This window comes from Rana temporaria, chromosome 10 (genome assembly GCF_905171775.1).
Source record: "Rana temporaria chromosome 10, aRanTem1.1, whole genome shotgun sequence".
In the NCBI taxonomy this organism is placed as follows: domain Eukaryota; kingdom Metazoa; phylum Chordata; class Amphibia; order Anura; family Ranidae; genus Rana; species Rana temporaria.
In genome coordinates, this window is record NC_053498.1 from 140569963 (window position 1) to 140596958 (window position 26996).

At 41.1% G+C, this 26996-nt stretch overlaps 1 protein-coding gene and 1 non-coding gene across 3 annotated transcripts; both read right to left on the minus strand.

Moving 5' to 3' along the window:
• Positions 1-1570: 1570 nt before the first annotated feature.
• CHEK1 (checkpoint kinase 1) lies at positions 1571-26973 on the minus strand. Of its 2 annotated transcripts, none has more exons than XM_040326429.1 (13): positions 26846-26973; positions 19298-19392; positions 16976-17199; positions 15105-15169; positions 14644-14713; positions 12487-12675; positions 10594-10698; positions 9093-9188; positions 7584-7686; positions 5960-6146; positions 5705-5836; positions 4190-4291; positions 1571-2296 (listed from the first exon to the last, which is right to left on the minus strand). In XM_040326429.1, the coding sequence occupies exons 2-13, from the start codon at positions 19360-19362 to the stop codon at positions 2201-2203; spliced, it is 1434 nt and encodes a 477-aa protein (XP_040182363.1). In that variant the 5' UTR covers positions 19363-19392; positions 26846-26973; the 3' UTR covers positions 1571-2200. The 2 variants fall into 2 exon arrangements, with proteins under 2 accessions (XP_040182363.1, XP_040182364.1); XM_040326430.1 differs by lacking the exon at positions 26846-26973 and adding an exon at positions 26692-26835.
• On the minus strand, positions 24915-25045 carry LOC120916677. The gene has a single exon (XR_005744087.1). It is a non-coding gene; the product is annotated as a small nucleolar RNA SNORA48 (small nucleolar RNA).
• Positions 26974-26996: the final 23 nt, after the last annotated feature.

The following is a 26996-nucleotide window of genomic DNA, read 5'->3' on the forward strand; positions in this document are numbered from 1 at the left end:
GTTTTTGGCGCTTATAATTGGAGGTATATTGAAGGTCCCACTACACTCTTTGAAAGAGAACCCCCCCCCCCATGCTGTCCTTTAACAGACTTCCCTTCCTTCAAACACTTGTTGCCATGGCTGTGTTTAACCACTTGCTTACTAGGCACTTAAGCCCCCCACCAATTTTCAGCTTTCTGATGCACTTTGACAATTGCGCGGTCATACAACACTGTACCCAAATTAAATTTTTATAATTTTTTTCCTGACCAATACAGCTTTATTTTGGTTGTATTCGATCACCTCTGCGGTTTTTATTTTTTGTTAAAATTAGTTTCGTATTGACGGCCTCCCGGAAAGTCAGGTCCACACTGTAGCCGTCATCGATACCTTTCTCTGCCTTTTACTACAACTGACTTGTACAATAGGTATAGTGTTACAGCTAGGGTTGCCACCTCATCCCTTTAAAACAGAACACATATGAATTACACAGGTTCTGTGGCTAATTAAGGTGGTAATTAGACTCATTTGGAGCCTTACCTGCATTAAATCAGCCACAGAACCTGTGTAATTCATATGTGTTCTGTTTTAAAGGGATGAGGTGGCAACCCTAGTTACAGCCACTAGAGGGAGTAGGTCCCTTTTGTGTTTTGCATTGTGTCCAAACTTCCTAGACAGCAGTACACATACCTGTACATTATGAATTTACAGTTCCCTCTCCTTCAATAAACTAAGAGGAAAGTAATTATATAGCAAACACAGATTTACTTTTAAGCTAAACTCATGGCATTAACAGTCATCAACAAACAAGGATAGAGATCTCTCTTAAAAAAAAAAAAAAGTTATACACACACACACACATTATATATATATATATATATATATATATATATATATATATACATATACATATATACATATATATATATATATATATATATATATATATATACATATATATATATATATATATATATATATATATATATATATATATATATATATACACACATACATACACACACACACACACACACACCAGAAATGGTTACTAGGCAAATCTTCCGTGCGTCTCCCAGAAGTCAGCCGCCAATTCACAAAGCAACGCAGGACTCACATGCGCAGTAGGAAATGGGCAATGAAGCCGCAAGGCTCCACTCCCTGTTTGAAGGCGCCGGGACCAGCCACGATCGGCCGACATCACGGGCACCTTGGACAGGTAAGTGTGCTTATTAAAAGTCAGCAGCTACAGTGTTTGTAGCTGCTGACTTTAAATTTTTTAAAGCTGGACCTCCACTTTAACTACCAGAATCTATCCGTCGATGTGGTTATGCACTCTCAAAAGCCAAGAGACACTGGAGTTGATTTACTAAAACTGGAGATGTGCAACATCTGGTGCAGCTCAGCATGATAACCAATCAGCTTGTTCAATTAAGATTTGATTAGTAGAGCTGCACCAGATTTTGCACGTTCCAGTTTTAGTAAATAAACCCCACTGCGAGAGGTCAGGCAGTTAATAAGTTGACGTTCATTCTCTGACCCAAGCAAAAAAAAAATAGAAACCACAGTCATAGAATATAGTACCAGAATATAACTTTCTCCAAAGTGATGCATTTATTTACATATAAAACGTATGTTACAAATGGCTTAAACATTCACTTTTTTTATATATTTATCGCTGTGATGGCCTCAGGGCCCAAACTCTACATTTTTAGCTCTGGTTACTGCCTACAAATAATTTAAAGAGTAATAACTGTGAAAGGATTTCTGTGAACAGAAGGTATCTTAGTGATATGAAAATATATATTAAAGCAGAGTTCCACCCAAAAATGGAACTCCCACTTTTTGGAAGTTTAAATTCATGAACACCACAACACTGGGAAATAGAGATATGGAACAACTTAAGGTTTATGTGTAGACCCCAAGCTTTGTATGCTTCACAAACTGTGAAAATACCAAACGTGCCAAGGAAGCCCTAATAAGAGCTTGTATTAAGGCAAAGAAACGTGTCAAGCCCACAGTGAATCCGACGGCACCATGAAATAAACGGAACTCCTCCTTCTCCATGTAAGCTGGGAGCAGTCCAAATGACCCCCCGCCGTACTGCCAATGACCACAACTACAGGTCCTAACAGAAAATAAAGGAGTCCAGAACTGGTACTCAACAGCAATGCAAGAAGGGGGTTGGCAATAAATGATCGCAAGTCTGGGAACCCCACAATCAGGTGATAGACACAATAACTTTCTGAACGGCCACTATGTCTTCCAGCTTTTTCTTTATCTTCAAGAAATGTCGCTTGAACTCTAGGCCATCACCCTGGAAAATAAAATCATGTGTTTAAATTTGATGGCAGCTTAGATCAAAATTACATTTGATCCTTTTTAAGAGACTGATAATTTTCTGTTTCAAAATGATTGGGGCCCATTACAACGTAGCCCCTGGAATGTAGAACTATAGGCAAAACTTATTTTTTAATTTCGGATAAGGAAGGGTTATAACCTGTCAGTTCCCCCACCCCCATTTTCAATGATCACAGTAAACAGGATAAATGGAGAGCGGGAATCTCCTTAACCACTTTACCCCCCGGAAGGATTTACCCTCTTCATGACCAGGCCATTTTCATGCAATACGGCACTGCGTTACTTTAACTGACAATGTCTTAAGACATTGTACCTAGGGTTGTCCCGATACCGATACCAATACCAGTATCGGTATCGGGACCGATACCGAGTATTTGCGGGAGTACTCGTTCTCGCGCAAATACCCCCGATACCTAAATAGAATACTCCCCCATCCCCCCCCCGCCGCATCGCGCCGCCGCATCGAAAGCCGCCGCATGGGTTAAACGGAGTGCGGGAACATCACAGCTTTCATTTGAATAGCTGTAGTGTTCCCGCGCGTATAGACACTCCCCCTTGCTCGGGATTGGATGGGTGATCGTGATCTGTCCAATTCCGAGCAAGGGGGAGTGTCTATAAGCGCGGGCAAAACAGCTATTCAAATGAATGCTGTGATTTTCTCCATGCGGCGGCAGCGGCTTTCGGCGGCAAAGGTATGGGGGAAATGGCTGGAGGGACATGGCTGCATATGTGAGGGACATGGCTAGAGGGACATGGCTGCATATGTGAGGGACATGGCTAGAGGGACATGGCTGCATATGTGAGGGACATGGCTAGAGGGACATGGCTGCATATGTGAGGGACATGGCTAGAGGGACATGGCTGCATATGTGAGGGACATGGCTGCATATGTGAGGGACATGGCTAGAGGGACATTGCTGCATATGTGAGGGACATGGCTAGAGGGACATTGCTGCATATGTGAGGGACATGGCTAGAGGGACATTGCTGCATATGTGAGGGACATGGCTAGAGGGACATTGCTGCATATGTGAGGGACATGGCTAGAGGGACATGGCTAGAGGGACATGGCTGCATTTGGGGACACATTTAAAAAAAGTATCGGTATTCGGTATCGACGACTACTTGGAAAAAAGTATCGGTACTTGTACTCGGTCCTAAAAAAGTGGTATCGGGACAACCCTAATTGTACCCAAATAAAATGTATGTCCTTTTCCCCCACAAATAGAGCTTCCTTTTGCTGGCATTTGATCACCCCTGCAGTTTTTATTTTTGTGCGATAAACAATGACCGACAATTAAATGTATACATTTTATTTTACAAAAGAAAGAAAGAAAGAGAAAAGAAAAGAAAAGAAAGAAAAAAGAAAGAAGAAAGGAAAGAGAAAAGAAAAGAAAAGGAGAATAGAGGAAGAAAGAAGAAAGGAAAGAGAAAAAAAAGAGAAAAGAAAAGAAAGAGAAAAGAAAGATTTGGCTTCATATTTTTGGTAAAAACAAAATCAATAAGCGTATATTGATTGATTGATGCAAAAGTTAAAAGCATCTACAAAATTATGGGATATTTTTATGGAATTCTTAATTTATTTACTCGTAATAGCAGTGATCTGTGACTTATAGCGGGACTGCGATATTGCTGCGGACAAGTCGGATACCTGATTTTTTTGGGAACCAGTAATACCAATACAGTGATCAGTGCTAAAAAAATATGCACGGTCACTGTACTGATGACACTGGCTGGGAATGGGTTAACATCAGGGGCGATCAAACACTTGCGACCACTACAATAACTTGGGTATTTGATCAAAGATTCACTGATTCATTTACAAAAACACAATTTAAAAATAAAGTACCTTTGAAAGGCGAAAATCCAGTAACATTCTTTCCTCCATCTCCACCAAATTAACCTTAAATATTAATTTGTTGTTTCGCCTGTCAGTTGTTGAAAGTGTCACCTAATACAAAAACAAAAAAACAAAGTTCATAAATATATCTCTCTATCTATATCAGACACAAGGACAAGGTATATCTGAAGCCAAATATCCACTCCCACCCTTTTGGATACAGTAGGGTGTTGCGCAAAAAAATAAATAAGAGACAGTTTTACATTCTTTTTTTGCTTTCTGCAGCCACCGAAGAGATTTACCTTCACTTTCTGGGCTGCAGACCTAATCGAAAGTGAAAGAAAATCTCTTCATAGCGCAAGAAATACCCCCATAGAACAATTTCCAGTGGATCAAGCATCCCCACTGAAGATGTATGTACTATTCCTGATCAACTCCAAAAAGAAGCTTTACAATCACTTTAAAACAGTGCACCAAGCTTCTAAAGCCTGGCACACACGATCTTCTGCAAAGCCTCTGACTTTTCCAAAGGGCGTTGGCCAGAAATGTGTCATGCATACAAACGGCAAAGAATTGTCGGCCAACAAACATGAACGTAGTGACGTATTAGATGTACTATGTGGTTTTTCCATCTCTTTAGCGCCACCCTTTGGGCATCTTCTGCTAATGTTGCGTTATGGGGAGCATTGCTTCGGAGCATGCGTGTTTGTACTTTGAACTTTTGTCCACAACAGACCGTTGTCCACGGAAAATTTTAAAGCCTGCCATTAGGGCTGCAACTAACGATTATTTTCATAATCGATTAGTTGGCCGATTATTGTTTCGATTAATCGGATAATAGCCTTAAAACAAAAAAAAAAATTGCATTTTTTTTGGGCCAATTCGTTGTTGCGCAGATTACAAAACACAAATTGCCGCAAAAACACATTACATGCTTTTCTGCAGCTTCTCCATTGAAGTATATTGAACCAAAAAATAAATAAAAAAATAGCACCATGCAGCAGCCGTAAAAAAAAAATCATGGATGTGAACGTGTCCCATAGGAAAACATGTAAATGAACTGTAGTGTGTTTCTGCAAAAAGCACCAAGCCTGAGATGTTTAGTAACATAATGGGGTTAAAAAAACAAATTATTACAAAAAGCGCAAATCGCTACTGTAAGGGGTTAATTTTTTTACTGTGGGACAGTGAAAGTAATATTTACAGTAGCGATTTGCTTTTTTGTACTATAAAAGGGCTATTTTTAGTTTTTTTAACCCCATTATGTTACTGGCCGATTAATCGATTATGAAAATTGTAAATCGATTAATTTCATAATCGATTAATTTTTTCGGCCCTACCTGCCATACAACATTTGTCTGCGGAACATCTGACAACAATTGTCCGATGGAGCGTACAAACGGTCGGATTTTCCACTAACAGGCTATCAACACAATTCCCGTCAGAAAGTCTGATCGTGTGTACGAGGCTTAACTTGGACTATAAGGATACACAATAACTTAGCAAGATGATTTATAAACTTGCCTGATTGGCACAGCCTTTTCTCCACACATAACCCATCTTTTCGCACGTGTCCTTCAGACTATTATAAGTACTTTCAGCATCGACGTTGGTGAAGAAGCGGGTCATCCTTTTTACTAAACGATGCCATGGGTTCTGTGGATGGTTTTAGGGGTTTATTATATAATTGACAGCAATGATAAAAATATTCAGGCAGATACAATGAAAACTATGAAAATTGTAAAAAACAAAAAACACACCACACTATGTTGGGCTTACCTGGGAGGCACCCGGGGTGCCCAGCAGCTGGCTGCTTAGCAGCATGTTTTCTGGACAGGCCGGTTGAGAGAAACTATATCCTTTACCCTGCACCAGGCTATCTATATTAGAGGTGTTACTACTGTCCCAGCTCGAGAGGGCTGTGCGAGGCTCAGGCTGTGTGCTGGAATACTTTGTCTTCTCATCACTGCAAGGCAACAGGATTGGTTACAATAGTATTCACTGGGAAGAGTATTCTTATGGAATTGTCAAGCTTAGTACACATATGCTGAATGTCGGGCACCCCCTTGTTAGAACACAATATAACAGCAGAGGAGATTGCTGTACAAACATTGGATTGTTAGTACAGCTGGAGGGACAGAGCAGAGAGCAGCGATTGACAGTCATCGCTTTCTGCTCAGAGCGGCTGCCAAAACCGAGCGATCAGCAGTCATGCGATTACTCAGCTCTCAGACTTTGAGCTGATAGGGGGGCAACTCGCAAGATCCGACCGATGTTGTAGATGGGTGTGTACGTTTATTTTTCTTTCACCATCACACTTCTCCTTTAAGTGTTAGAGCCATTGTGAAAAATAGTCTGGTACAAATTCATTCCCTCTGTGTAGTCTTGTCTCCTCTATGGAGCTTCCAAGAGAAATTTGTGCAGGCCAATATTAGAGATCAGGGGCTGGATTCAGAAAGATCAGCGGATCTTTCTGCTGGCGTAACGTATCTCCGATACGTTACGCCGCTGTAACTTTGGGCGCAAGTTCTGTATTCAGAAAGAACTTGCGCCCTTAGTTACGGCGGCGTAACGTATGTGTGGCGGCGTAAGCCCGACTAATTCAAATGGGGATGTTGGGGGCGTGTTTTATCTTAATTTTACTTGACCTCGCGTTTGGCGTTTTTTTTGAACGGCGCATGCGCAGTTCGTAAAATATCCCAGTGTGCATTGCTCTAAAGTACGCCGCAAGGACGTATTGGATTCGACGTGTACGTAAATGACGTACAGCCCTATTCGCGAACGACTTACGCAAACGTAAAATTTCAAAACTCGGCGCGGGAACGACGGCCATACTTAACATTAGCTATGCCTCATATACGCCGAAAAAAGCCTAACGTAAAAAAAATGCGCCGGCGGGACGTACGTTTCTGAATCAGTGTAAATACCTAATTTGCATATTCCTCGTGTAACTATACGGAAGCACCACCTAGCGGCCAGCGTGAATATGCAGCCTAAGATACGACGGTGTAAGACACTTACACCAGTTGGATCTTAGGGATATCTATACGTAACCGATTCTCTGAATCAGGCACATAGATACGACGGCCCGCACTCAGAGATACGACGGCGTATTAGGAGATACGCCGTTGTGTCTTGTATCTGAATCTGGCCCCTGGATTTTATCCTACTGCAGGCCAGAAGTCACGCACGGCATTCTGTAGAACACAGCCCCCCCATTTAAAAAAGGATGTGTACATAATGCACATTAACCATACAAAGGTTGTGTAGTAAACGAAAACACGAAAATACACAGGCAAGAATGACATTTAAAAAAAAAATCCCTCTTTAGCTTGCAATTACACCTTTATGCTTTCACCAACAAATGCTCTTAAATGATAAGGTTATTGAACGAAGCACTGACCTGTGTGAGAGAAGAGACTTGTCCGCATCACTACGTATGTGTTTACTGAAAATCTCTGATGTTTCTGTTGCACCCCCTGAGCATACGCGGTGTCTTTTCAGACCTATTGGAAGGACAGGAAAAAAAAAAAAAAAATTGCGATTAAAGCAGTTCAGAAACTTGCTAAATACTGCAAACGTTACATAAATTCACCCACCATTGACTATGGAAGACAAGCGATTTATTGGTAAATGGTATGATACAAGGAGCCCTGTGGTGTATTTAGTCATGTAGTATAGCATCTACAATTAGTCATCACCTGAACATAATTTCAGATGTAAAAATAAAAATAGGATTTTTTGTACTCACCGTAAAATCCTTTTCTCTGATGTCCGTGGACGGACACAGCTCCTTTAAATCTTGACAAGTGGGTTATGTTCCCTGTTTACAGGAGAGGATCCTCTCCTGTAAACAGGGAACATAACCCACTTGTCAAGATTTAAAGAGCTGTGTCCGTCCACGGACTATAAGAGAAAGAGAAGGTTAGGAAAAAAAAAATAAAAAATCATCATGAAGGCTGCCAATATTGACCTATCTCTGGTGTCTCCATACTTTCCAGGAGGGCCAGTTTACTGTCCTTCAGACTTTAGGGCTTTGGTCAATGGGAGGAAATAGTGGCCCATTGCTGGCCTCAGTGGGAGGAAATAGTGGCCCATTGCTGGCCTCAGTGGGAGGAAATAGTGGCCCATTGCTGGCCTCAGTGGGAGGAAATAGTGGCCCATTGCTGGCCTCAGTGGGAGGAAATAGTGGCCCATTGCTGGCCTCAGTGGGAGGAAATAGTGGCCCATTGCTGGCCTCAGTGGGAGGAAATAGTGGCCCATTGCTGGCCTCAGTGGGAGGAATAGAGTGTCAAAAACGATGGCCCACTGTTACTGGCAATGGGGGAATAATGCCCCAAGGGCTGAAAAAAAAGCAAGCAAAGGGCCAAATGTGGCCCCCGGCAGCAGTTTGGAGACCATCGATTTATCTGAAAATGCTGTCACGATGACCTTCTTGTTTCTATACTTACTGGGGCACCGACCTTAGAAATAGATAATTACTTTGTTTTTACTGTGTATATTTGTTAGGGCGAGTGTCTGAGGAAGTGATGACCCAAATGACTTTGTGGTCACTCTAACTGGTCAATCATTTTCTTTCAGGAGTCTGCTCTGAGGTGTTGGACCCTCTCTGCTCTTGATCTGACCATTCCCCTACCACCTTACCTCTATATAGTTTGTACAGTGTACATAGTTCAACCGTTATGTATGTTATATAAATTTCAATAAATACCATTGAAACAGAAAATAAGTACATGTATTCTGGTGCCTTGGCTTTGTGCATTCAGGCAATGTGGATTTAAAATGATGTCCATGTTATCTTATTCATGTGAACATGAAACATTTCATGTTTTTCAATGTGAACAAAGGATCTGATCTCCTCCAGCATCTGTGTTAGCACCAAAAGAAACTATCAATGTAAGTAACTCTTTACCTTTATTCAGCGGTTTACTAAACCAGCGGTCTTTCTTGATGTCTGAAACAATCATCCTTGTACTGGGATTTTCGGTTAGGAGTTTACACAACAAAGCTTGAAAAAGAAGACAATGCAGATTTAAAAAAAATAGTAGTAGTAGTAGTAGTAGTAGTAGTTTTTAAGTGTTTTTTCACTGCCAAGCTACAATCATAGCTGAAACAGCTGCCAATTACAAATATATAACTTTTAGCCAGCTAATGCAAGCCCCAGGGTGCCCGATTCATAAAACTATTAAGAAGAATTACAATGAAACGGGTTCAAAATTGTATTCTGTATCTGTCTATTTCCAATGCAACTTTGAATCAGTTATGCCCCCTATTAGGAGTTCAACTGATCAAAACTCACGGATCGGATCCGTTTTTCGGATCAGAAAAAAAAAAAAAAAAGGAAAACCCACACACAAGACAAATCTTGCTACACCCACCGGAGTTTTAGATTCCACAGTTATTTTCAACACAAAAACAAGCTTATATGCTTAAAGCGGGGGTTCACCCTTAGAGGGCACTTTTCCCCCTTCGCTTCCTGCTCGTTATTACTAGGGGAATCGGCAATTTATTTTAAAATAGGTGCAGTACTTACCCGTTTACGAGACGCATCCTCTCCGTCGCTTCCGGGTATGGGCTTCGGGAATGGGCGGTCCTTCTTGATTGACAGGTTTCCGAGAGGCTTCCGACGGTCGCATCCATCGCGTCACGATTTTCCGAAAGAAGCCGAACGTCGGTGCGCAGGCGCAGTATAGAGCCGCACCGACGTTCGGCTTCTTTCGGCTACGAGTGACGCGATGGATGCGACCGTCGGAAGCCTCTCGGAAGAATGTCAATCAAGAAGGAACGCCCGCTCCCGAAGACCCATACCCGGAAGCGACGGAAGAAGATACAGCTCGAAAACGGGTAAGTACTGCACCTATTTTAATATAAATAGCCGATTCCCCTAGACCGAACGAGCAGGAAGCTAAGGGGAGATTTTTTTTTTTTTTTTAAATGGGTGAACTCCCGCTTTAACCACTTAAGACTCGGACCAATATGCAATTGCGCGGTCGTGCGACGTGGCTCCCAAACAAAATTGGCGTCCTTTTTTCCCCCCACAAATAGAGCTTTCTTTTAGGTGGCATTTGTTCACCTCTGCGGTTTTTATTTTTTGCGCTACAAACAAAAATAGGAGCGACAATTTTGAAAAAAAAAAAAAGCGCTATATTTTTTACTTTTTGCTATAATAAATATCCCCCAAAAATATATAAAAACAACTTTTTTTTTCCCTCAGTTTAGGCCGATATGTATTCTTCTACCTAATTTTTGGTAATAAAAAAAAAACTGTTTAGATGTTAAATTTTAAAAGCTGCAGTAAACCTAGACCATAGAATGCATGAAGGTAAAAAACCTGCCTTTAAAATCACCTTAATATTTAAAAGTTTGTAGAAACATTTACAAGACAAATTAATGCAAAAGAAAAAGCAGATTACCAAGAGGCGTGGAGTCAATCTTTTTCCACGGATTAAGGTAGTGTTTTGACTCTTTCCAGTCACAATATTCTTGACATGCATCATTAGGCTGATCCCATGGAAGCTCTACATACGATGATCAGAGAAAAAAAGTATGAAAGAAAAAATGTTTATAATTTTTTTACATTGTATATATATATATATATATATATATATATATATATATATATATATATATATATATATATATATATATATATATATATATATATATATATACATATATACATATATACATATATACATATATACACACACACACACACAAACACGTATAAGTTGACCCGAATACAAGCAGAGACACCTAATTTTACAAAAAAAAAACACCTGGGAAAACTTAGTAGTGTGGATAGTGTGCAGAGGGATTAGAACACCTGCCAGGTTTTTATTGCTGTCTTTTTTCCCCTTTAAAAGGAGATTCTGCCCTCTATATTTGTCCTGTTTACCATTATCATTGAAAATGAAAGTAAAAAAAAAAAAAAAAAAAAAAAGAAGTATTATAATAGATTATATTATATAATATATAGAGGGTTTTCCCCAGAAAAGTAATAGATGGAAAAATCTTACAATGGGGAAACTAGTTCTGGTGATCTGGGGGTCCCCATGGAATTCTCTTAATTTTCAGGGATTTCCTCTCGCTTTCTGTTTTAAGCATCACAGCAATTTCTTATAAAACTGTTAAAAGAGGCAATCATAGGTGTCGATTTACGAAAACAGGTGTATGCAAAATCTGGAGCAGCTCTGCATAGAAACCAATCACCCTCCATTTTTTTTTTTTTTTTTTGACAAAGCTTAATTGAACAAGCTGAAATTAGAAGCCGATTGGCTACAACGCAGAGCCGCATTAGATTGTTTTAGTCCAACCCCACAGTCTTGATATCATAAAGATTTTTGACATTGCTTTTGACATGACCGATTACTTAATTAGTGGGTACAGATTGCGTCTATAAAAGACTTTTTATTCTGAATGTTATAAATATTAATTGCACAACTGGTCTTTCTTTCAAAGAGCAAGTTGGCCATTAAGCATGTCCACTAACTTGTGGTGAATATGGCAAAGAATATGACAGAGCCTGCAAGAAACCACAAGGCTGGGTTCACACACATACGTGGCTGCGGTTTGCAGTCTGGAGTCCAGGACGTTTCTGTTCACTGGTTCAGTGAACAGAACATCTAAATGTGGTCTGGCAGTCCCTCGTAAACGGCTAATGGCTACATTGTAAGATGCGGAAAAACATTCAAGTTTTCCAGGCCTAAATAAAATCAGTTAAGGTCCAACATCTCCCGAGCAACAGCCCGCTAGGCCAGGCTTATGGACGTGTCAAACTAGTACAGCCTGCAAAAAGCCTATAAAACCAAAACATGCACAATTTTCATAACGCCAGACATTAGTGAGATCAGATATTTTATAAAGCATGCCTACAATACTGAATAATTAAATAATGTTCAGTTTAACCACTTGACCTCTGGAAAAATGTGCACCTAAACCGGACCCAAAAACGCACAGGACCCGTTCAAAAAAAAAAAAAAAAAAAAAAAAACACACCACGGTTGCCCCGCACATGTGTGAACCAACTCCATTGAAAGCCATGTTCTGAGAATTGGATGCAGTTAAAAAACGCATCTAAGTCGCATGAATGTGAACCCAGCTTAAAAAGATTGTTGGGAAAGCATTTAGTTCAGGGAACAAAATAGGGAACTTTCCGTTGAACATTTTTTTTTTTGGAGCTGTATTGTTTCCCCCCCGAAAAGAGCATTTTGAACACAAAATTGCATATGTTTACACATTTTGCACCGTCTTCATCTATTGCTAGTTTTATACTTTACTGTATGTCCTATGTTGGTATACATTACCTCCAGCTAGCATTGCGGTCAGAACAATCCCACATGACCAAATATCCACGGGTTCAGCATGAAATGACCTCAGCTTTATAAGCTCCGGTGCTACATAGGGCAGAGTCCCACACATCTTGTTCAGTAGACGCTCCCGCCCATTATGTCTGAACACAGTGGCCAGGCCAAAATCAGAAATCTTAAGCTTATCTGAAAAATACATACAAAGTCTACTAAACAAAAGTAATAACAAGAAAAAATAAAAAGCAAGATAATTAGACTAGGACAGGTTAGTTATTGCCTTTAGTAGCTACAATACAAAATGAGTTTTTCCAAACCTCAGAAGTTTTTCCTTTTCCCAAATAAAGTCACCCAAATAATTGCTTAGAGCGATTCTCTCCCAATCTCTTCTAGAAGCTGGGCAACTTCCCTTGAAGTAGCAATTCCCCTTGAAGTAGCAATTCCCCACACTTCTAACTCAGAAAATCAGGAAGGCTACCCAGACAATTACTGAGCACACTGGGTCCACTCAATACGCTCCACTGTGGCCTTTTCTGAACTAGCCAGTAGAGGGATTTGATACTTGAAAACCAGCTGGCATCTTCTTCATTTACCAACTATACCATAATAATGTTCTCATTCTTTCAACATCTCCAACTCTCATGCCCTGCAGAGGCAATCCCATACTATTCCCTGAGGCTTGATTCACACCTATGCATTTTTAGTGCTTTCTTAATTTTGCACTACAGAACATATACCATGGTTTCCTATGTAAAACCTTCTGTAGAGCAAATCTGCAAAAAACACAAAAAAATGCATAGGTGTGAATCAAGCCTTAGTTCATAATTCATCCTGATTAACAATGGTGGCATCTGCTCATTTAACTAAAAAGGGAAAAAAAATATATGGCAGATGATGGACTTTGGAGGCGTATTATATTAAAACTGGAATATTTATTGGAAAAAGACATAAGAATCATAAAAAAAAAAAAAAACATAAATCACAATTGAGGCCGTTCTTAAGAATGCCTAAGAACACAAGAAAAATGTCATAACACAACACCTATAACCTGGGGGTACAGTAAATAGATAAAAGTGGAGAACTAGCAGCCACTTCCTACTAATAATTGTAAAACAGCCCTTAAGGTTTGCAGAAGGTGATGTGTCATGCGAAGCTCAGCCCCACTTTTATTTATTTACTGTACCCCCAAGTTATAGGTGTTGTGTTATGCCATTTTTCTTGTGTTCTTAGGCATTCTCAGGAACGGCCTCAATTGTGATTTATATGTTTAATCTCTAGTCTTTTTCCAATAAATATTACATTTTTAATATAATACGCCTCCAAAGTCCATCATCTGACATATATTTTTTTCCAAATCTGAGTTATCGGGACGTGGCACTGTGTATTCTTTAAATTCATATCCACAGCTCCACTCTGTGATGATCTGATTTGTTATTTTAACTAAAAAGGGACTCGTGACCTCTATTCTGTTCTGGTGACAGCCTATAGTGCTAATGTTTATATGCAGTGCAGACAGGAATTTGGGGGGGGGGGGGGGCAGGACCTAGGACCCTTAGGATGATGATCAATGGTCTGAAGCTTTGGAAGCCATTTCTTTGGTCTCCTGATCCCCCCACTCAAAAACTCAAATTGTTTATAGTTCATCACACCTCTTGTATAATTGTATTTATAGGGGGAAGAGCAGCATCTCCCAGTAGTCCCCGATTGACCACTGGCACTATAAAATCACATGCTTTGGAGGTGTCCTAAATACATTTTGGTATTGGACCTCTATATTTTAAATAAGCAATGACTTCTGGTTAACTTTCTGACAGACCCTATAATTACACTCAAATAATAATCCAAATGGATCAATATCTCAGACACTCAAATTATGGGTTATGCATTTGCTTTTTACAGCTGGCAAACTAGTGGCCCAGAAATGCCTTTTTCCTACCCTTCCATCAAGCAGCCCAGAACATTCTTGATGGAGAAAAACTGACTTCAGCACAAAGGGTGCTCAAATAAATCCTTTAAACTGTAGTCTCCTTGGTTAGGCTCTGATGATACCTGCTCATGGTACCTCTTCAAGTTTTAAATTTAAATTAGCATAAACCTTCATGAACAACACTATTACTGTTACCTTCTGCACCAGAGATTAGAAATGTTATTTCCTACCTCTGTCATCTAGAAGCAAGTTTTCAGGTTTTATATCTCGATGTGTAATTCCAAGACCATGAAGATATTCCTAATACAATAACAAAGACACACGATAGTGAAATTAGGCATAAAGACCACCCAGGACATGAAATATAATGCAAATATGAACAAGACAAGAACTTCACATTTACATTTCATTTAGACTAAAAGCCTGGAAAGAAATGCTACAGAAAAAAAAAAAAAATCACAGGAGAAAAAAAAAAAAAAAAAAAAAAAAAAAAATCTAACATACTGCTTTATACTTGCTCAAGAAACAAAAGCGTATACATCTTTATTTTTTTTATTAAAAAGCAAAGGATGATCAGATAAAAAAAATAGAACACAAATTGTGTCGGCAGCCCTTACATCAGACAAAAGTAATTATTGCACTATAAAACACAATGACGACCTGTAAATAAAAGAAGACAAGCTTCTCTTACCACGCCAGCAATGAGCTGCTGGAAGAACTTCTGTGCATCCTGCTCTGGCATACCCACATCCGGTTCTAAAACAGATCACAAAAATCACTAATTACCACCAACAGAGAGCGATTAATTCTCAAGAACTTTGCACTGCGCTGGTGTGAACCTATGCCATAGGAACCCATATAACCTACTTTCCATGTTTTTTAGATGAAAAAATAAATAAAATAAAAAAAGGGGAAGCACTTCACGTGGTGAGAATGGCCCCCCTGAAGGAGATACTAATGTCCCTTGATTTCAATTATTGCCCTATCTGTTAAAGGGGTTTTAAAAGGGTACAATTTTTTTTCCCCCCCTAAATAGCTTCCTTTACCTTAGTGCAGTCTTCCTTCACTTACCTCATCCTTCTATTTTGCTTTTAAATGTCCTTATTTCTTCTGAGAAATCCTCACTTCCTGTTCTTCTGTCTGTAACTCCACACAGTAATGCAAGGCTTTCTCCCTGGTGTGGAGTGTCGTGCTCGCCCCCTCCCTTAGACTACAGGACGCTCTCTACGTTGCAGATAGAGAAAGGAGCTGTGTGTTAGTGGGCGTCCTGACTCTCCTGTAGTGCAAGGGAGAGGGCGAGCACGACACTCCACACCAGCGAGAAAGCCTTGCATTACTGTGTGGAGTTACAGACAGAAGAACAGGAAGTGAGGATTTCTCAGAAGAAAAAAAGGACATTTAAAAGCAAAATGGAAGGATGGAGGTTAGTGAAGGAGGACTGCACTAAGGTAAAGGAAGATATTTAGGAAAAAAAAAAGTTGTACCTTTACAACCCCTTTAAACAGGGCAAATTCATATCAATCCTCTCTCTCCTTGTGGAAAACAAAGTGTAAAAAAAAAAAAAAAAAAAAAAAAATACCTGGATCAAGGTTTTATCTAGGTCAGTGCCAGGGTTTTATATATATATTATATTATATTATATAATATAATATAATATAATATAATATAATATATATATATATATATATATATATATATATATATATATATATATATATATATATATATATATATATATATATATATATATATATATATATTTTTTTTTTTTTTACGAAAGGCAAATCCACTTTGCACTACAAGTGCAAATTGCACTGCAGATCCAAGGGGGACAAGCAAGGAAAATCAGCAGAGCTTTCCCTCATTTCTGATCTACCCTTCAGATTTACAGCGACTGCACTTCCAAGTGCACTTTGCACTTGTAGTGCAAAGTGGATTTGCCTTTCGTAAATAACCCCCAATGATACCAAAGGTATTGGGACTCCTGCCTTTACACACACATTAACTTTAATGGCATCCCAGTCTTAGTCCGTAGGGTTCAATATTGAGTTGGCCCGCCCTTTGCAGCTATAACAGCTACAACTCTTCTGGGAAGGCCGTCCACAAAGTTTAGGAGGGTGTCTATGGGAATGTTTGACCATTCTTCCAGAAGAGCATTTGTGAGGTCAGGCACTGATGTTGGAGAGAAGGCCTGGCTCTCAGTCTCTGCTCCAATTCATCCCAAAGGTGTTCTATTTTTAACAAAGTATTGAGAAAAGGCTGTGAATACTTATGTAAATGTTTTATTTTTTTATATTTAATAAACTTGCAAAGATAAAAAAAACAAAAAAAACAACACTTCTTTCACGTTGTCTGTGTGTGTGTGTATATATATATATATATATATATATATATATATATATATATATATATATATATATATATATATATATATATATATATATATATATAAAAAATACACACACACACACATAAAATAAATTGTACACAAATTTTTGATCAATATAATTTAGCAGTGTTCTTTTCAATAAGCTGTGCATAACAAACTAAATGAGCACCTACCAATTCTATCGAAGAGTTCTCCTCCCCTGCAGTACTCCAGGAACAGATACTGAATGGTGCCTTCTTTGCGGTGCCCGTAGAACTTGACGATATTGGTGTGGTTGAGCATTTTATTGATACAAATCTCTTTCTTTATGTTTTCTGGACAATCAGCTGCTCGTTTCATATCCACAATCTTTACTGCCACTGCCTCTTCAGTCTTCCGGTTCACCGCCAGCTGTACTCTGACCGGAAAAATAATCCCAAACATTAAAGCGATTGTAAAGCCATGTTTGAATTTTTTTTTGTAAATAACAAACATGTTCTACTTACCTGCTCTGTTGGAGTGGATTTGCACAGGGCATCCTGGATCCTCTTCTCAGGTTCCCCTCCATTGCTCTTGGCCCTCCCTCCTGTCGAGTGCCCCCACAGCAAGCAGCTTGTTATAGGGGCACCCGAGCCGAGCTGCAGTTCTGTGTTTCCATTCAGTCCCACCTACTCTCTCTTCTCGATTGGCTGACTGACAGCCGGTGGAGCCAATGGCACTGCTGCTGTGTCTCAGCCAATCAGGCGGGAGAGTCAGGGACGGCTGAGGGACTCGTGGACAGAGATGGGGCTCAGGTAAGTATTAGGGGGTGCTGGGGAGGCTGCTACACACAAGGCTTTTTATCTTAATACATAGAATGCATTAAGGCTCTGTTTCCACTATTGCAACCCCAAAGTTGTGCGATTTTGCTGCGACTCGAAGCAATGCCTGTGTATTGAGTTCCATGGACCTCAAGTTGCATTAAAGTAGGACCAAAGTAGTGCAGGGACTACTTTGAAGTTGCTGAGACTTGAAGTAGCACAGATATGAACAGTACTCATTGGAAATCATGGGGTACAACTTGTCATGCAACTTTGCAGTCCCAAGTCGCATGATAAGTCACACAAGTGGAAACCGAGCCTTAGATAAAAAACCTTCTGCCTTTACAACTTCTTTAAAGCTGTTAATCATAAAAAGGCTCATCTCAAACACATTTCTAAATCTGCCAGGCAAATACATAAATTTAAGGGTCAGCTGTCTAGGGTAACTAGATTCTCAAACCAGCCCTAAGAAAAATAAAACAATTTTATAAAAACGCCAGTAGCTTTGCAGTGAGTTAGCATTTTAGCGTTTTTCCGCGTTAGCGGTTTTTATCTATTTCAATGGATCAAAAACGTTAAACGCTGGTGAGCGAAGTTTTTGAGCGTTTATCAGCGCTAGAGCATTTTTACAGCTGAAAAACGTCTCTTAGAACCCACTAGTTTTTGTTTTTTTTACTGCTCAAAAACACTACTGCCCAAAACTGCTGATAACAGCCTATGTGTGCATGGACACATAGGATAACATGGAGAGTTTAATGACTGTAGAAATAAAAACGTCTACTGCCAAAAACAGCTGCTGTAAAAACGTCCAGTGTGCATGATGCCCAATAGTGATAAAAATATCCCACGTTACTGTACTGACACTGATCGCAAAAAAAGGTCAACATCGGTGGTGATCAAAGGGTTAAATGTGTGCCCAACCAGTATTTGTGTGTGTGTACTTTTACTAAGGATTATGCAGGTTTTTATTCCCTGGTTGCAGGAAAAACCAAAATACGGTGCATCCCCACTGACAGGACAGAGATCTGCCTTGTTTTTCACTGACAGAGCCCTGTCCTGCCTACTTCCTCGCCAATCAGCAGGTGTTGGTGGTCATCCATTAGCCAGTACCCGCTGATCCACTTGCACGACTCCTACCCGCAAAAGCAGAGTCACACAGTGTGTGTGTGTGTATAAAATGTATATAACACACACAGTATCTCACAAGAGCGAGTACTCAGTTTTGTTGCCAGCGGTTTAGACATTGATGGCTGTGTGTTGAGTTATTTTGAACAGACATCAAATTTACACTGTTATACAAGCTGTACACTCACTACTTCACATTGTAGCAAAGTGTCTAAAATATTTACAAAAATGTGAGGGGTGTACTCTTACTCTTGTAAAATACTATATATATATATATATATATATATATATATATATATATATATATATATATATATATATATATATATATATATATATATATATATATATATATATATATATATATATATATATATATATATATATATATATACATATACACACACACACACACACACACACACACACGTTTCTGTGCAGCAATCCTGCACTGTAGCAGTAAAAGCTACAGTGCGCGGTCGGCAAGTGGTTGAGGAACCCCCAGTAATCTCTGGCAGAACCCGGGTTGAGAAAGGCTGACCTAAAACAACTAAAGAGCTCCAAATATAGTCTGCTTACTGTAATACTTACTCTCCATAGGCTCCCTCTCCTAGCGTCTGTACCAGATCCCAGTCTTCAACAAATGGCACAGCCATGATTTATATCACTCATCTAGATCCGATCAACTGTAGAAAACAAAATTATAAACACTGGTTAATGTTTATAAAACACATAAAAACCTAGGGGAAAAAGAAGAAACATTTTTTTTTAACAAGATGTACCCATAAAGTGACAATATGTTAAAGCAGGGCTCGACAAATCCCGGGCGCCAGGTCGCCATGGCGACTAGAAATGGGGCCCTGGCGACTTGGCTTGGAAGGGGGGGCAAAAAAAAAAAAAAAAATTTTTTTTTTTTTTTTTTTTTGAGCTGGGGCCATCTGGTGGTGAGCCGTTGGTATTACAAGTTATTACCACCAGATGTGAGCTGGCGCCATCTGGTGGTGGCCGTTGGTATTACAAGTTAAGCATTACAAGTTAAACAGCCATTCTAATGTCATTTTTCACTATTTTCACTGCCATCTTCTTCCCTCTAATTAGAACCCCCAAACATTATATATATTTTTTATCCTAACACCCTAGAGAATAAAATGGCAAACGTTGCAATACTTTCTGTCATGCCGTATTTGCGCAGCGGTCTTACAAGCGCACTTTTTTGGTGAAAAAATTACACTTTTTTGAATTAAAAAAATAAGACAATAGTAAAGTTATCCCCATTTTTTTTTTTTTAATATTATGAAAGATAATGTTACGCCGAGTAAATTCATACCCAACATGTCACGCTTCAAAATTGCGTCCGCTCGTGGAATGCCGACAAACTTTTACCCTTTAAAATCTTCATAGGCAACGTTTAAAAAAAATCTACAGGTTGCATGTTTTGAGTTACAGAGGAGGTCTAGGGCTAGAATTATTGCTCTCGCTCTACCAATCGCGGCGATACCTCACGTGTGTGGTTTGAACACCGTTTACATATGGGGGCGCTGGTCACGTATGTGTTCGCTTTCTGCGCGCAAGCTCGTCGGGACGGGGCGCGTTTTCTGGCTCCTAACTTTTTTACCTGGCTCCTAGATTCCAAGCAAATTTGTCAACCCCTGTGTTAAAGTGACTGCCACTGGGTTAAAAAAATAAAAATAAAAAATTGCAAAAGTGCTAGAGTTTATACTGTGTCTGTTCCTCCAATTCCCACTCTTGTGGAGAGTAGCAGCCACTAAACATCTGACACTTCCTGGTGTGTCATATGTCTAGTGCCCGCTCTGTGCACTGTGGGTTCTTCTGCTGGCCCCCTATAAAGGTATCACTAAAGGACGCAGTAGAGGCTGCATAAATGAACCACAGTGTGCAAGGAGTCACGCAGGTATCCAACACTCCTGAAGAGTTTTGTCCAAATAGCATTCTTAAAGCGAAGTTCCACCGAAAATAAAAATTCTAAGTCAGCAGCTACAATTACTGCAGCTGCTGACTTACCTGTCCAGGGCGCCCATGACGTCCTCACTCACCCAAAGCCGACCTGCCCCTCCGCTCCAGGTGGAGGCGCCGGCATCATCGGTAAGGGAATCAGGAAGTGAAGCTTTGCAGCCTGTTTCCCTACTGCGCACGCGCGAGTCGCACTGCGCCTTCCCTGCTGTCTTTGGGGGGGGGGGGGGGGGGAACGCACAGACATGGCATAGATTAGGTATCTGCTTCCCCTTAAAAAGGTGCCAAATGGATAAGCGGAAGTTCCATTTTTGGGTGGAACTTCCTTTTTAAGCAGTTAATGAAACTTCAATAAAATAATCATGTTATGCTGGAAGTGCCGCCACCCTTTTCCTTTATCATTCTGCATCTTTTGGCCATGGACCAAGGCTGGCACCTGGCTTGTTTTATGGTTGTGGAGACCTTACGATTTGCCTGGAGTGATGCAATCCTTTTGTTTCACTACTGGAAACAAAATAACATGTTATACTTACCTCCACTGTGCAGTTTGTTTTGCACAGAGTGGCCCCGATCCTGGGCTTCTGGGGTCCCTCGGCGGCTGTTTGGGCTCCTCCCCGCAAGAGCTAACCCCCTTCTTGGGAAGCACTCTCCCAAAGGGGTTAGCTTGTGGGCAGGGCTCCAGTGCTATAACCGCTGACTGTATCACTCGGCCCCGCCCCCGGCACGCTGCGTTATTGATTTGATTGACAGCAGCGGGAGTCAATGGCTGCGCGGCTATTAATCTCCAATGACGGGCCGCCTCAAGCTGGGGGAAACCATTGCGGGAACGAGCCCACGGAGTTTCGTGGCTTAGGTAAGTAAAACAGGAGGACTGGGTGGCCGGACACTGCAAGGTGTTTTTCACCTTAAAGCTGGAGTTCACCCGAAAAAAAAGATGTAATATTAGATTGAGGCCAATTCTACTAAGCAGAATTGGGTGTTTTTTTTTTTTTTAAATGAATACAGTACTTACCGTTTTAGAGATCGATGTTCTCCGTGGCTTCCGGGTATGGTCTTCGGGACTGGGTGATTTTATTTGATTGACAGGCTTCCGACGGTCGCATACAGCGCGTCACCAGTTGCCGAAAGAAGCCGAACGTCGGTGCGGCTCTATACGGCGCCTGCGCACCGACATTCGGCTACTTTCGGGAACTCGTGACGCGCTGTATGTGACCGTCGGAAGCCTGTCAATCAAATAGGAACGCCCAGTCCCGCAGCCCATACCCGGAAGCGGCAGGAGAACATCGATCTCTAAAACGGTAAGTACTGCATTAATTTAAAAAAAACAAAAAAAAACACCCGATTCTGCTTAGTAAAATTAGCCTCAATCTAATGTTAAAAATTTATTTTTTTGGGTGAACCTCCACTTTAATGCATAGGATGCATTAAGGTGAAAAAACATGAAGCTTTACAACCCCTTTAATCCTTTGGAGATGATTGGCGGCATGATTGCGCCGTGTATGGTTTGCTTTTAAGATGCCGATTGCTCTGTTGCCCCATACCCTGTGCAACCCGCCTGACCTTGATACTATATATTATTTTGCTTTTATTGCAGGATTGGAAACATAGATATTTTTTTCTTTAAAAATACTTGTTTTGCAGAGATTGCATCTCACCTTTTGCTGCCAGCGGTTTAGACATTAATGGCTGTGTGTTGAGTTATTTTGAGGGGACAGCAAATACACTGTTATACAAGCTGTACACTCACTACACAACATTGTAGCAAAGTGTCATTTCTTCAGTGTTGTCACATGAAAAGATAGAAGAAAATATTTACAAAAATGTGAGGGGTGTACACAATAATAAATATACAAAAAGAGAGCGAGTGATCAGTCATGCAGCAATACATGCAATCTCTGCAAAACAAGTATTTTTAAAGAAAAATTGTAGCAAAGCGTAATTTCTTCAGTGTTGTTACATAATAAGATAGAAGAAAAGATTTACAAAAATTTGAGGGGTGTACTTGCGTGTGTAATTATATATATATATATATATATATATATATATATATATATATATATATATATACACACACACACACACACACACACACACACACATATATATATATACACACACACACACACATTATATATATATTCCACCTTTTTTATGTGGCATACTATCCCCAGTCTGTGTACAGAACTCCTCCAGGTAACCATATTGCATTTTATCCCACATTCACACCGGTGCGATTCAACAGTTCCAAATCACATGACAAGTCACACTAAAGCCCCCCCCCCCCCCCCCAATTGCCAACAACTGAACCATTTAAATTGCCGCAGCTCGTGTCACAGCGACTTTGAAAAAGCTTCCGATTTCATTGAAAAAATCGCATAGACTTCTATTAACCACTTAAGACCCGGACCTTTAGGCAGCTAAAGGACCCGGCCAGTTTTTTGTGATTCGGCACTGCGTCGCTTTAACTGACAATTGCGCGGTCGTGCGACGTGGCTCCCAAACAAAATTGGCGTCCTTTTTTCCCCACAAATAGAGCTTTCTTTTGGTGGTATTTGATCACCTCTGCGTTTTTTTTTTTTGCGCTATAAACAAAAATAGAGCGACAATTTTGAAAAAAATGCAATATTTTATATTTGCTATAATAAATATCCCCCAAAAATATATTAAAAAAAATGTTTTTTTCCTCAGTTTAGGCCGATACGTATTCTTCTACATATTTTTGGCAAAAAAAAATAAAAAATCGCAATAGGCATTTGGTTTGCACAAATTTTTTTTTTTTTTTATAGTTAAGGGCACATCCTATGTATGAGAAGACTTCATGACAAGATGACGGCTATGACACCTCTGACCAGTAACAGTACAGAAATTGTGTAAAATCTGTGAAGCCTAATGGGGTCTTCCCCGCCCACAATGATGTGAGCTCAGAAGTCCCCCTACAGTGCTCTCCAACAAGGTCAGCCTGGGGGAACCCTACATGGCCCCACCCACATGACTGACCAGTGTCAGGATCACCGGTCAAAGAGCTGGGGCTCACTGAAAGAACCTGTCACCACTGACCCCAAGAAACCCAGAGAACCAACCACCACTGAACCCCATACAAGAACCCAAAGACAACCAACCACCACTGAACCCCATACAAGAACCCAAAGAGAGCCAGTCACCACTGAACCCCATACAAGAACCCAAAGACAACCAACCACCACTGAACCCCATACAAGAACCCAAAGAGAGCCAGTCACCACTGAACCCCATACAAGAACCCAAAGACAACCAACCACCACTGAACCCCATACAAGAACCCAAAGACAACCAACCACCACTGAACCCCATACAAGAACCCAAAGACAACCAACCACCACTGAACCCCATACAAGAACCCAAAGAGCCAGTCACCACTGAACCCCATACAAGAACCCAAAGACAACCAACCACCACTGAACCCATACAAGAACCCAAAGAGAGCCAGTCACCACTGACCCCAAGAAACCCAGAGAACCAACCACCACTGAACCCATACAAGAACCCAAAGACAACCAACCACCACTGAACCCCATACAAGAACCCAAAGACAACCAACCACCACTGAACCCCATACAAGAACCCAAAGAGCCAGTCACCACTGAACCCCATACAAGAACCCAAAGACAACCAACCACCACTGAACCCATACAAGAACCCAAAGAGAGCCAGTCACCACTGACCCCAAGAAACCCAGAGAACCAACCACCACTGAACCCATACAAGAACCCAAAGACAACCAACCACCACTGAACCCCCATACAAGAACCCAAATAACCAGTCACCACTGAACCCATACAAGAACCCAAAGAGAGACAGTCACCACTGACCCCAAGAAACCCAGAGAACCAACCACCACTGAACCCATACAAGAACCCAAAGACAACCAACCACCACTGAACCCCCATACAAGAACCCAAATAACCAGTCACCACTGAACCCCATACAAGAACCCAAAGACAACCAACCACCACTGAACCCATACAAGAACCCAAAGAGAGACAGTCACCACTGACCCCAAGAAACCCAGAGAACCAACCACCACTGAAGCCATACAAGAACCCAAAAGACAACCAACCACCACTGAACCCCCATACAAGAACCCAAATAACCAGTCACCACTGAACCCCCATACAAGAACCCAAAGAGAACCAGCCATCAATGAAACCTCAAATAAACACAGACTTCTGAAGGAACCCAAAAAACCTCCCCCAGTAAGGTTTGTCCCCATAGCATGAACCAGCTGACAGTGACCACACAGCTGTGCTGGGATGAATATGGGATTTACTCTGCCCCCGTCAGATATAAGATACACATCACGTGATGTGCCCTTGCCCAGTGACAGGGGGAGGGTTTGCGCAAAATTTATAGCGTTTACAAAATAGGGGATAGTTTTATTGCATTTTTTTTTTTTTACTACTAGTGGTGGCGATCAGCGATTTTTTTCGTGACTGCGACATTATGGCGGACACTTCGGACAATTTTGACACATTTTTGGGACCATTGTCATTTTCACAGCAAAAAATGCATTAAAAATGCATTGTTTACTGTGAAAATGACAATTGCAGTTTGGGAGTTAACCACAAGGGGGTGCTGATGGGGTTATGTGTGACCTCATATGTGTTTCTAACTGTAGGGGGGTGTGGCGTCATTGACGCCATTCCCTATATCAGGGAACACACGATCAATGACGGCGCCACAGTGAAGAACGGGGAAGCCGTGTTTACACACAGCTCTCCCCGTTCTTCAGCTCCGGGGAGCGATCGCGGGACTCCAGCGGCGTTCGGGCCCGCGTGTCCCGCAGACTCGATCGCCGTAGGGGTAACCCGCGATCATCTCACGGAGAGATAGAGCGGGAAGATGCTAATGTAAACAAGCATCTCCCCGGTCTGACTAGTGACACTGATCTCGGGCTCCGTGTAAATCGGAGATCAGTGTCGTGTCACACACAGCCCATCCCCCCCCTTACAGTAAGAATCACTCACCAGGTCACACTTAACCCCTACAGCGCCACCTAGTGGTCAACCCCTTCACTGCCAGTGTAATTTTTACAGTAAAAAGTGCATTTTTATAGCACCGATCGCTGTAAAAATGACAATGGTCCCAAAATGGGGTGTCAAAAGTGTCCGCCATAATGTCGCAGTTACGATACAAATCGCTGATCGCCACCATTACTAGAAAAAAAAAAAAGTATAAAAATGCCTAAAACTATCCCCTATTTTGTAGACACTATAAAACTTTCAACAAACGCTTATTGCGATTCTTATTTTACCAAAAATATGTAGAATAATATAATTTTTTTTATATTTTTGGGGGATATTTATTATCACAAAATGTAATATATATATATATATATATATATAGATAGATAGATAGATAGATAGATAGATAGATAGATAGATATTTTTTTCAAAATTGTCGCTGTATTTTTGTTTATAGCGCAAAAAAAATAAAACGCAGAGGTGATCAAATACCACCAAAAGAAAGTTCTATTTGTGGGGGAAAAGGACGTCAATTTTGTTTGGGTGCCGCGACCGCGCAATTGTCAGTTAAAGCGACGCAGTGCCGAATCGCAAGAAGGGGCCTGGTCTTTGACCAGCGAAATGGTCCGGGGCTGAAGTGGTTAAGCGAATTTTCGTTCCTGCAAAGACGTAAAGGGCGTTTAGAGGAGCCAAGGAACCGCTTGGCGTGCGTGAGAACGGATATGTACCGCCGCACGTATTCTAAAAGGACAGCGCGTTGGAAAAGCGCACAATGTTGCACACAAATCCGACGCGCTATGGCCTGAGCTTTATTTGGTCACGCGTAGAGGGGGAGCGCAATCACATGAACATGCTACCCCATACATGACAGCGCATGCAAAGACACATGCACAAAATGCGCTACAGTCATTCTAAAGGAGATCGTCCAATCAGATGTTTCATAAAAGTACACATCAAGCTTCTTTCCATCCCAAAAGGCAACAAAACTAGATGAAAACCACCAACTGGCAGCACCTGTGAGTGTGGGAAGGAGCACAGACAGGTCATAGGTGCCCCCCGGTCAGGACACACAGACACTCTGTTGCTCGGTGACAGGTTCGCTTTGGGCTGACACTCGCCGTACAGCCATTTCCACAGCCCACCCTCCTCGTGCCTCTGTCACACTCACCTCACCCACTTCACACCCGGCCGGGTGACTTTTCTCCTCAGATCGCCTGTCTGCCGGTTTTTCCCGCCCATTCGGCTTCGAAGGCTACACGCGCCGACGTCATGACGCCGGTACGGACGCCTGCCCTGCAAGGGGTGTCATGTGACCTTGT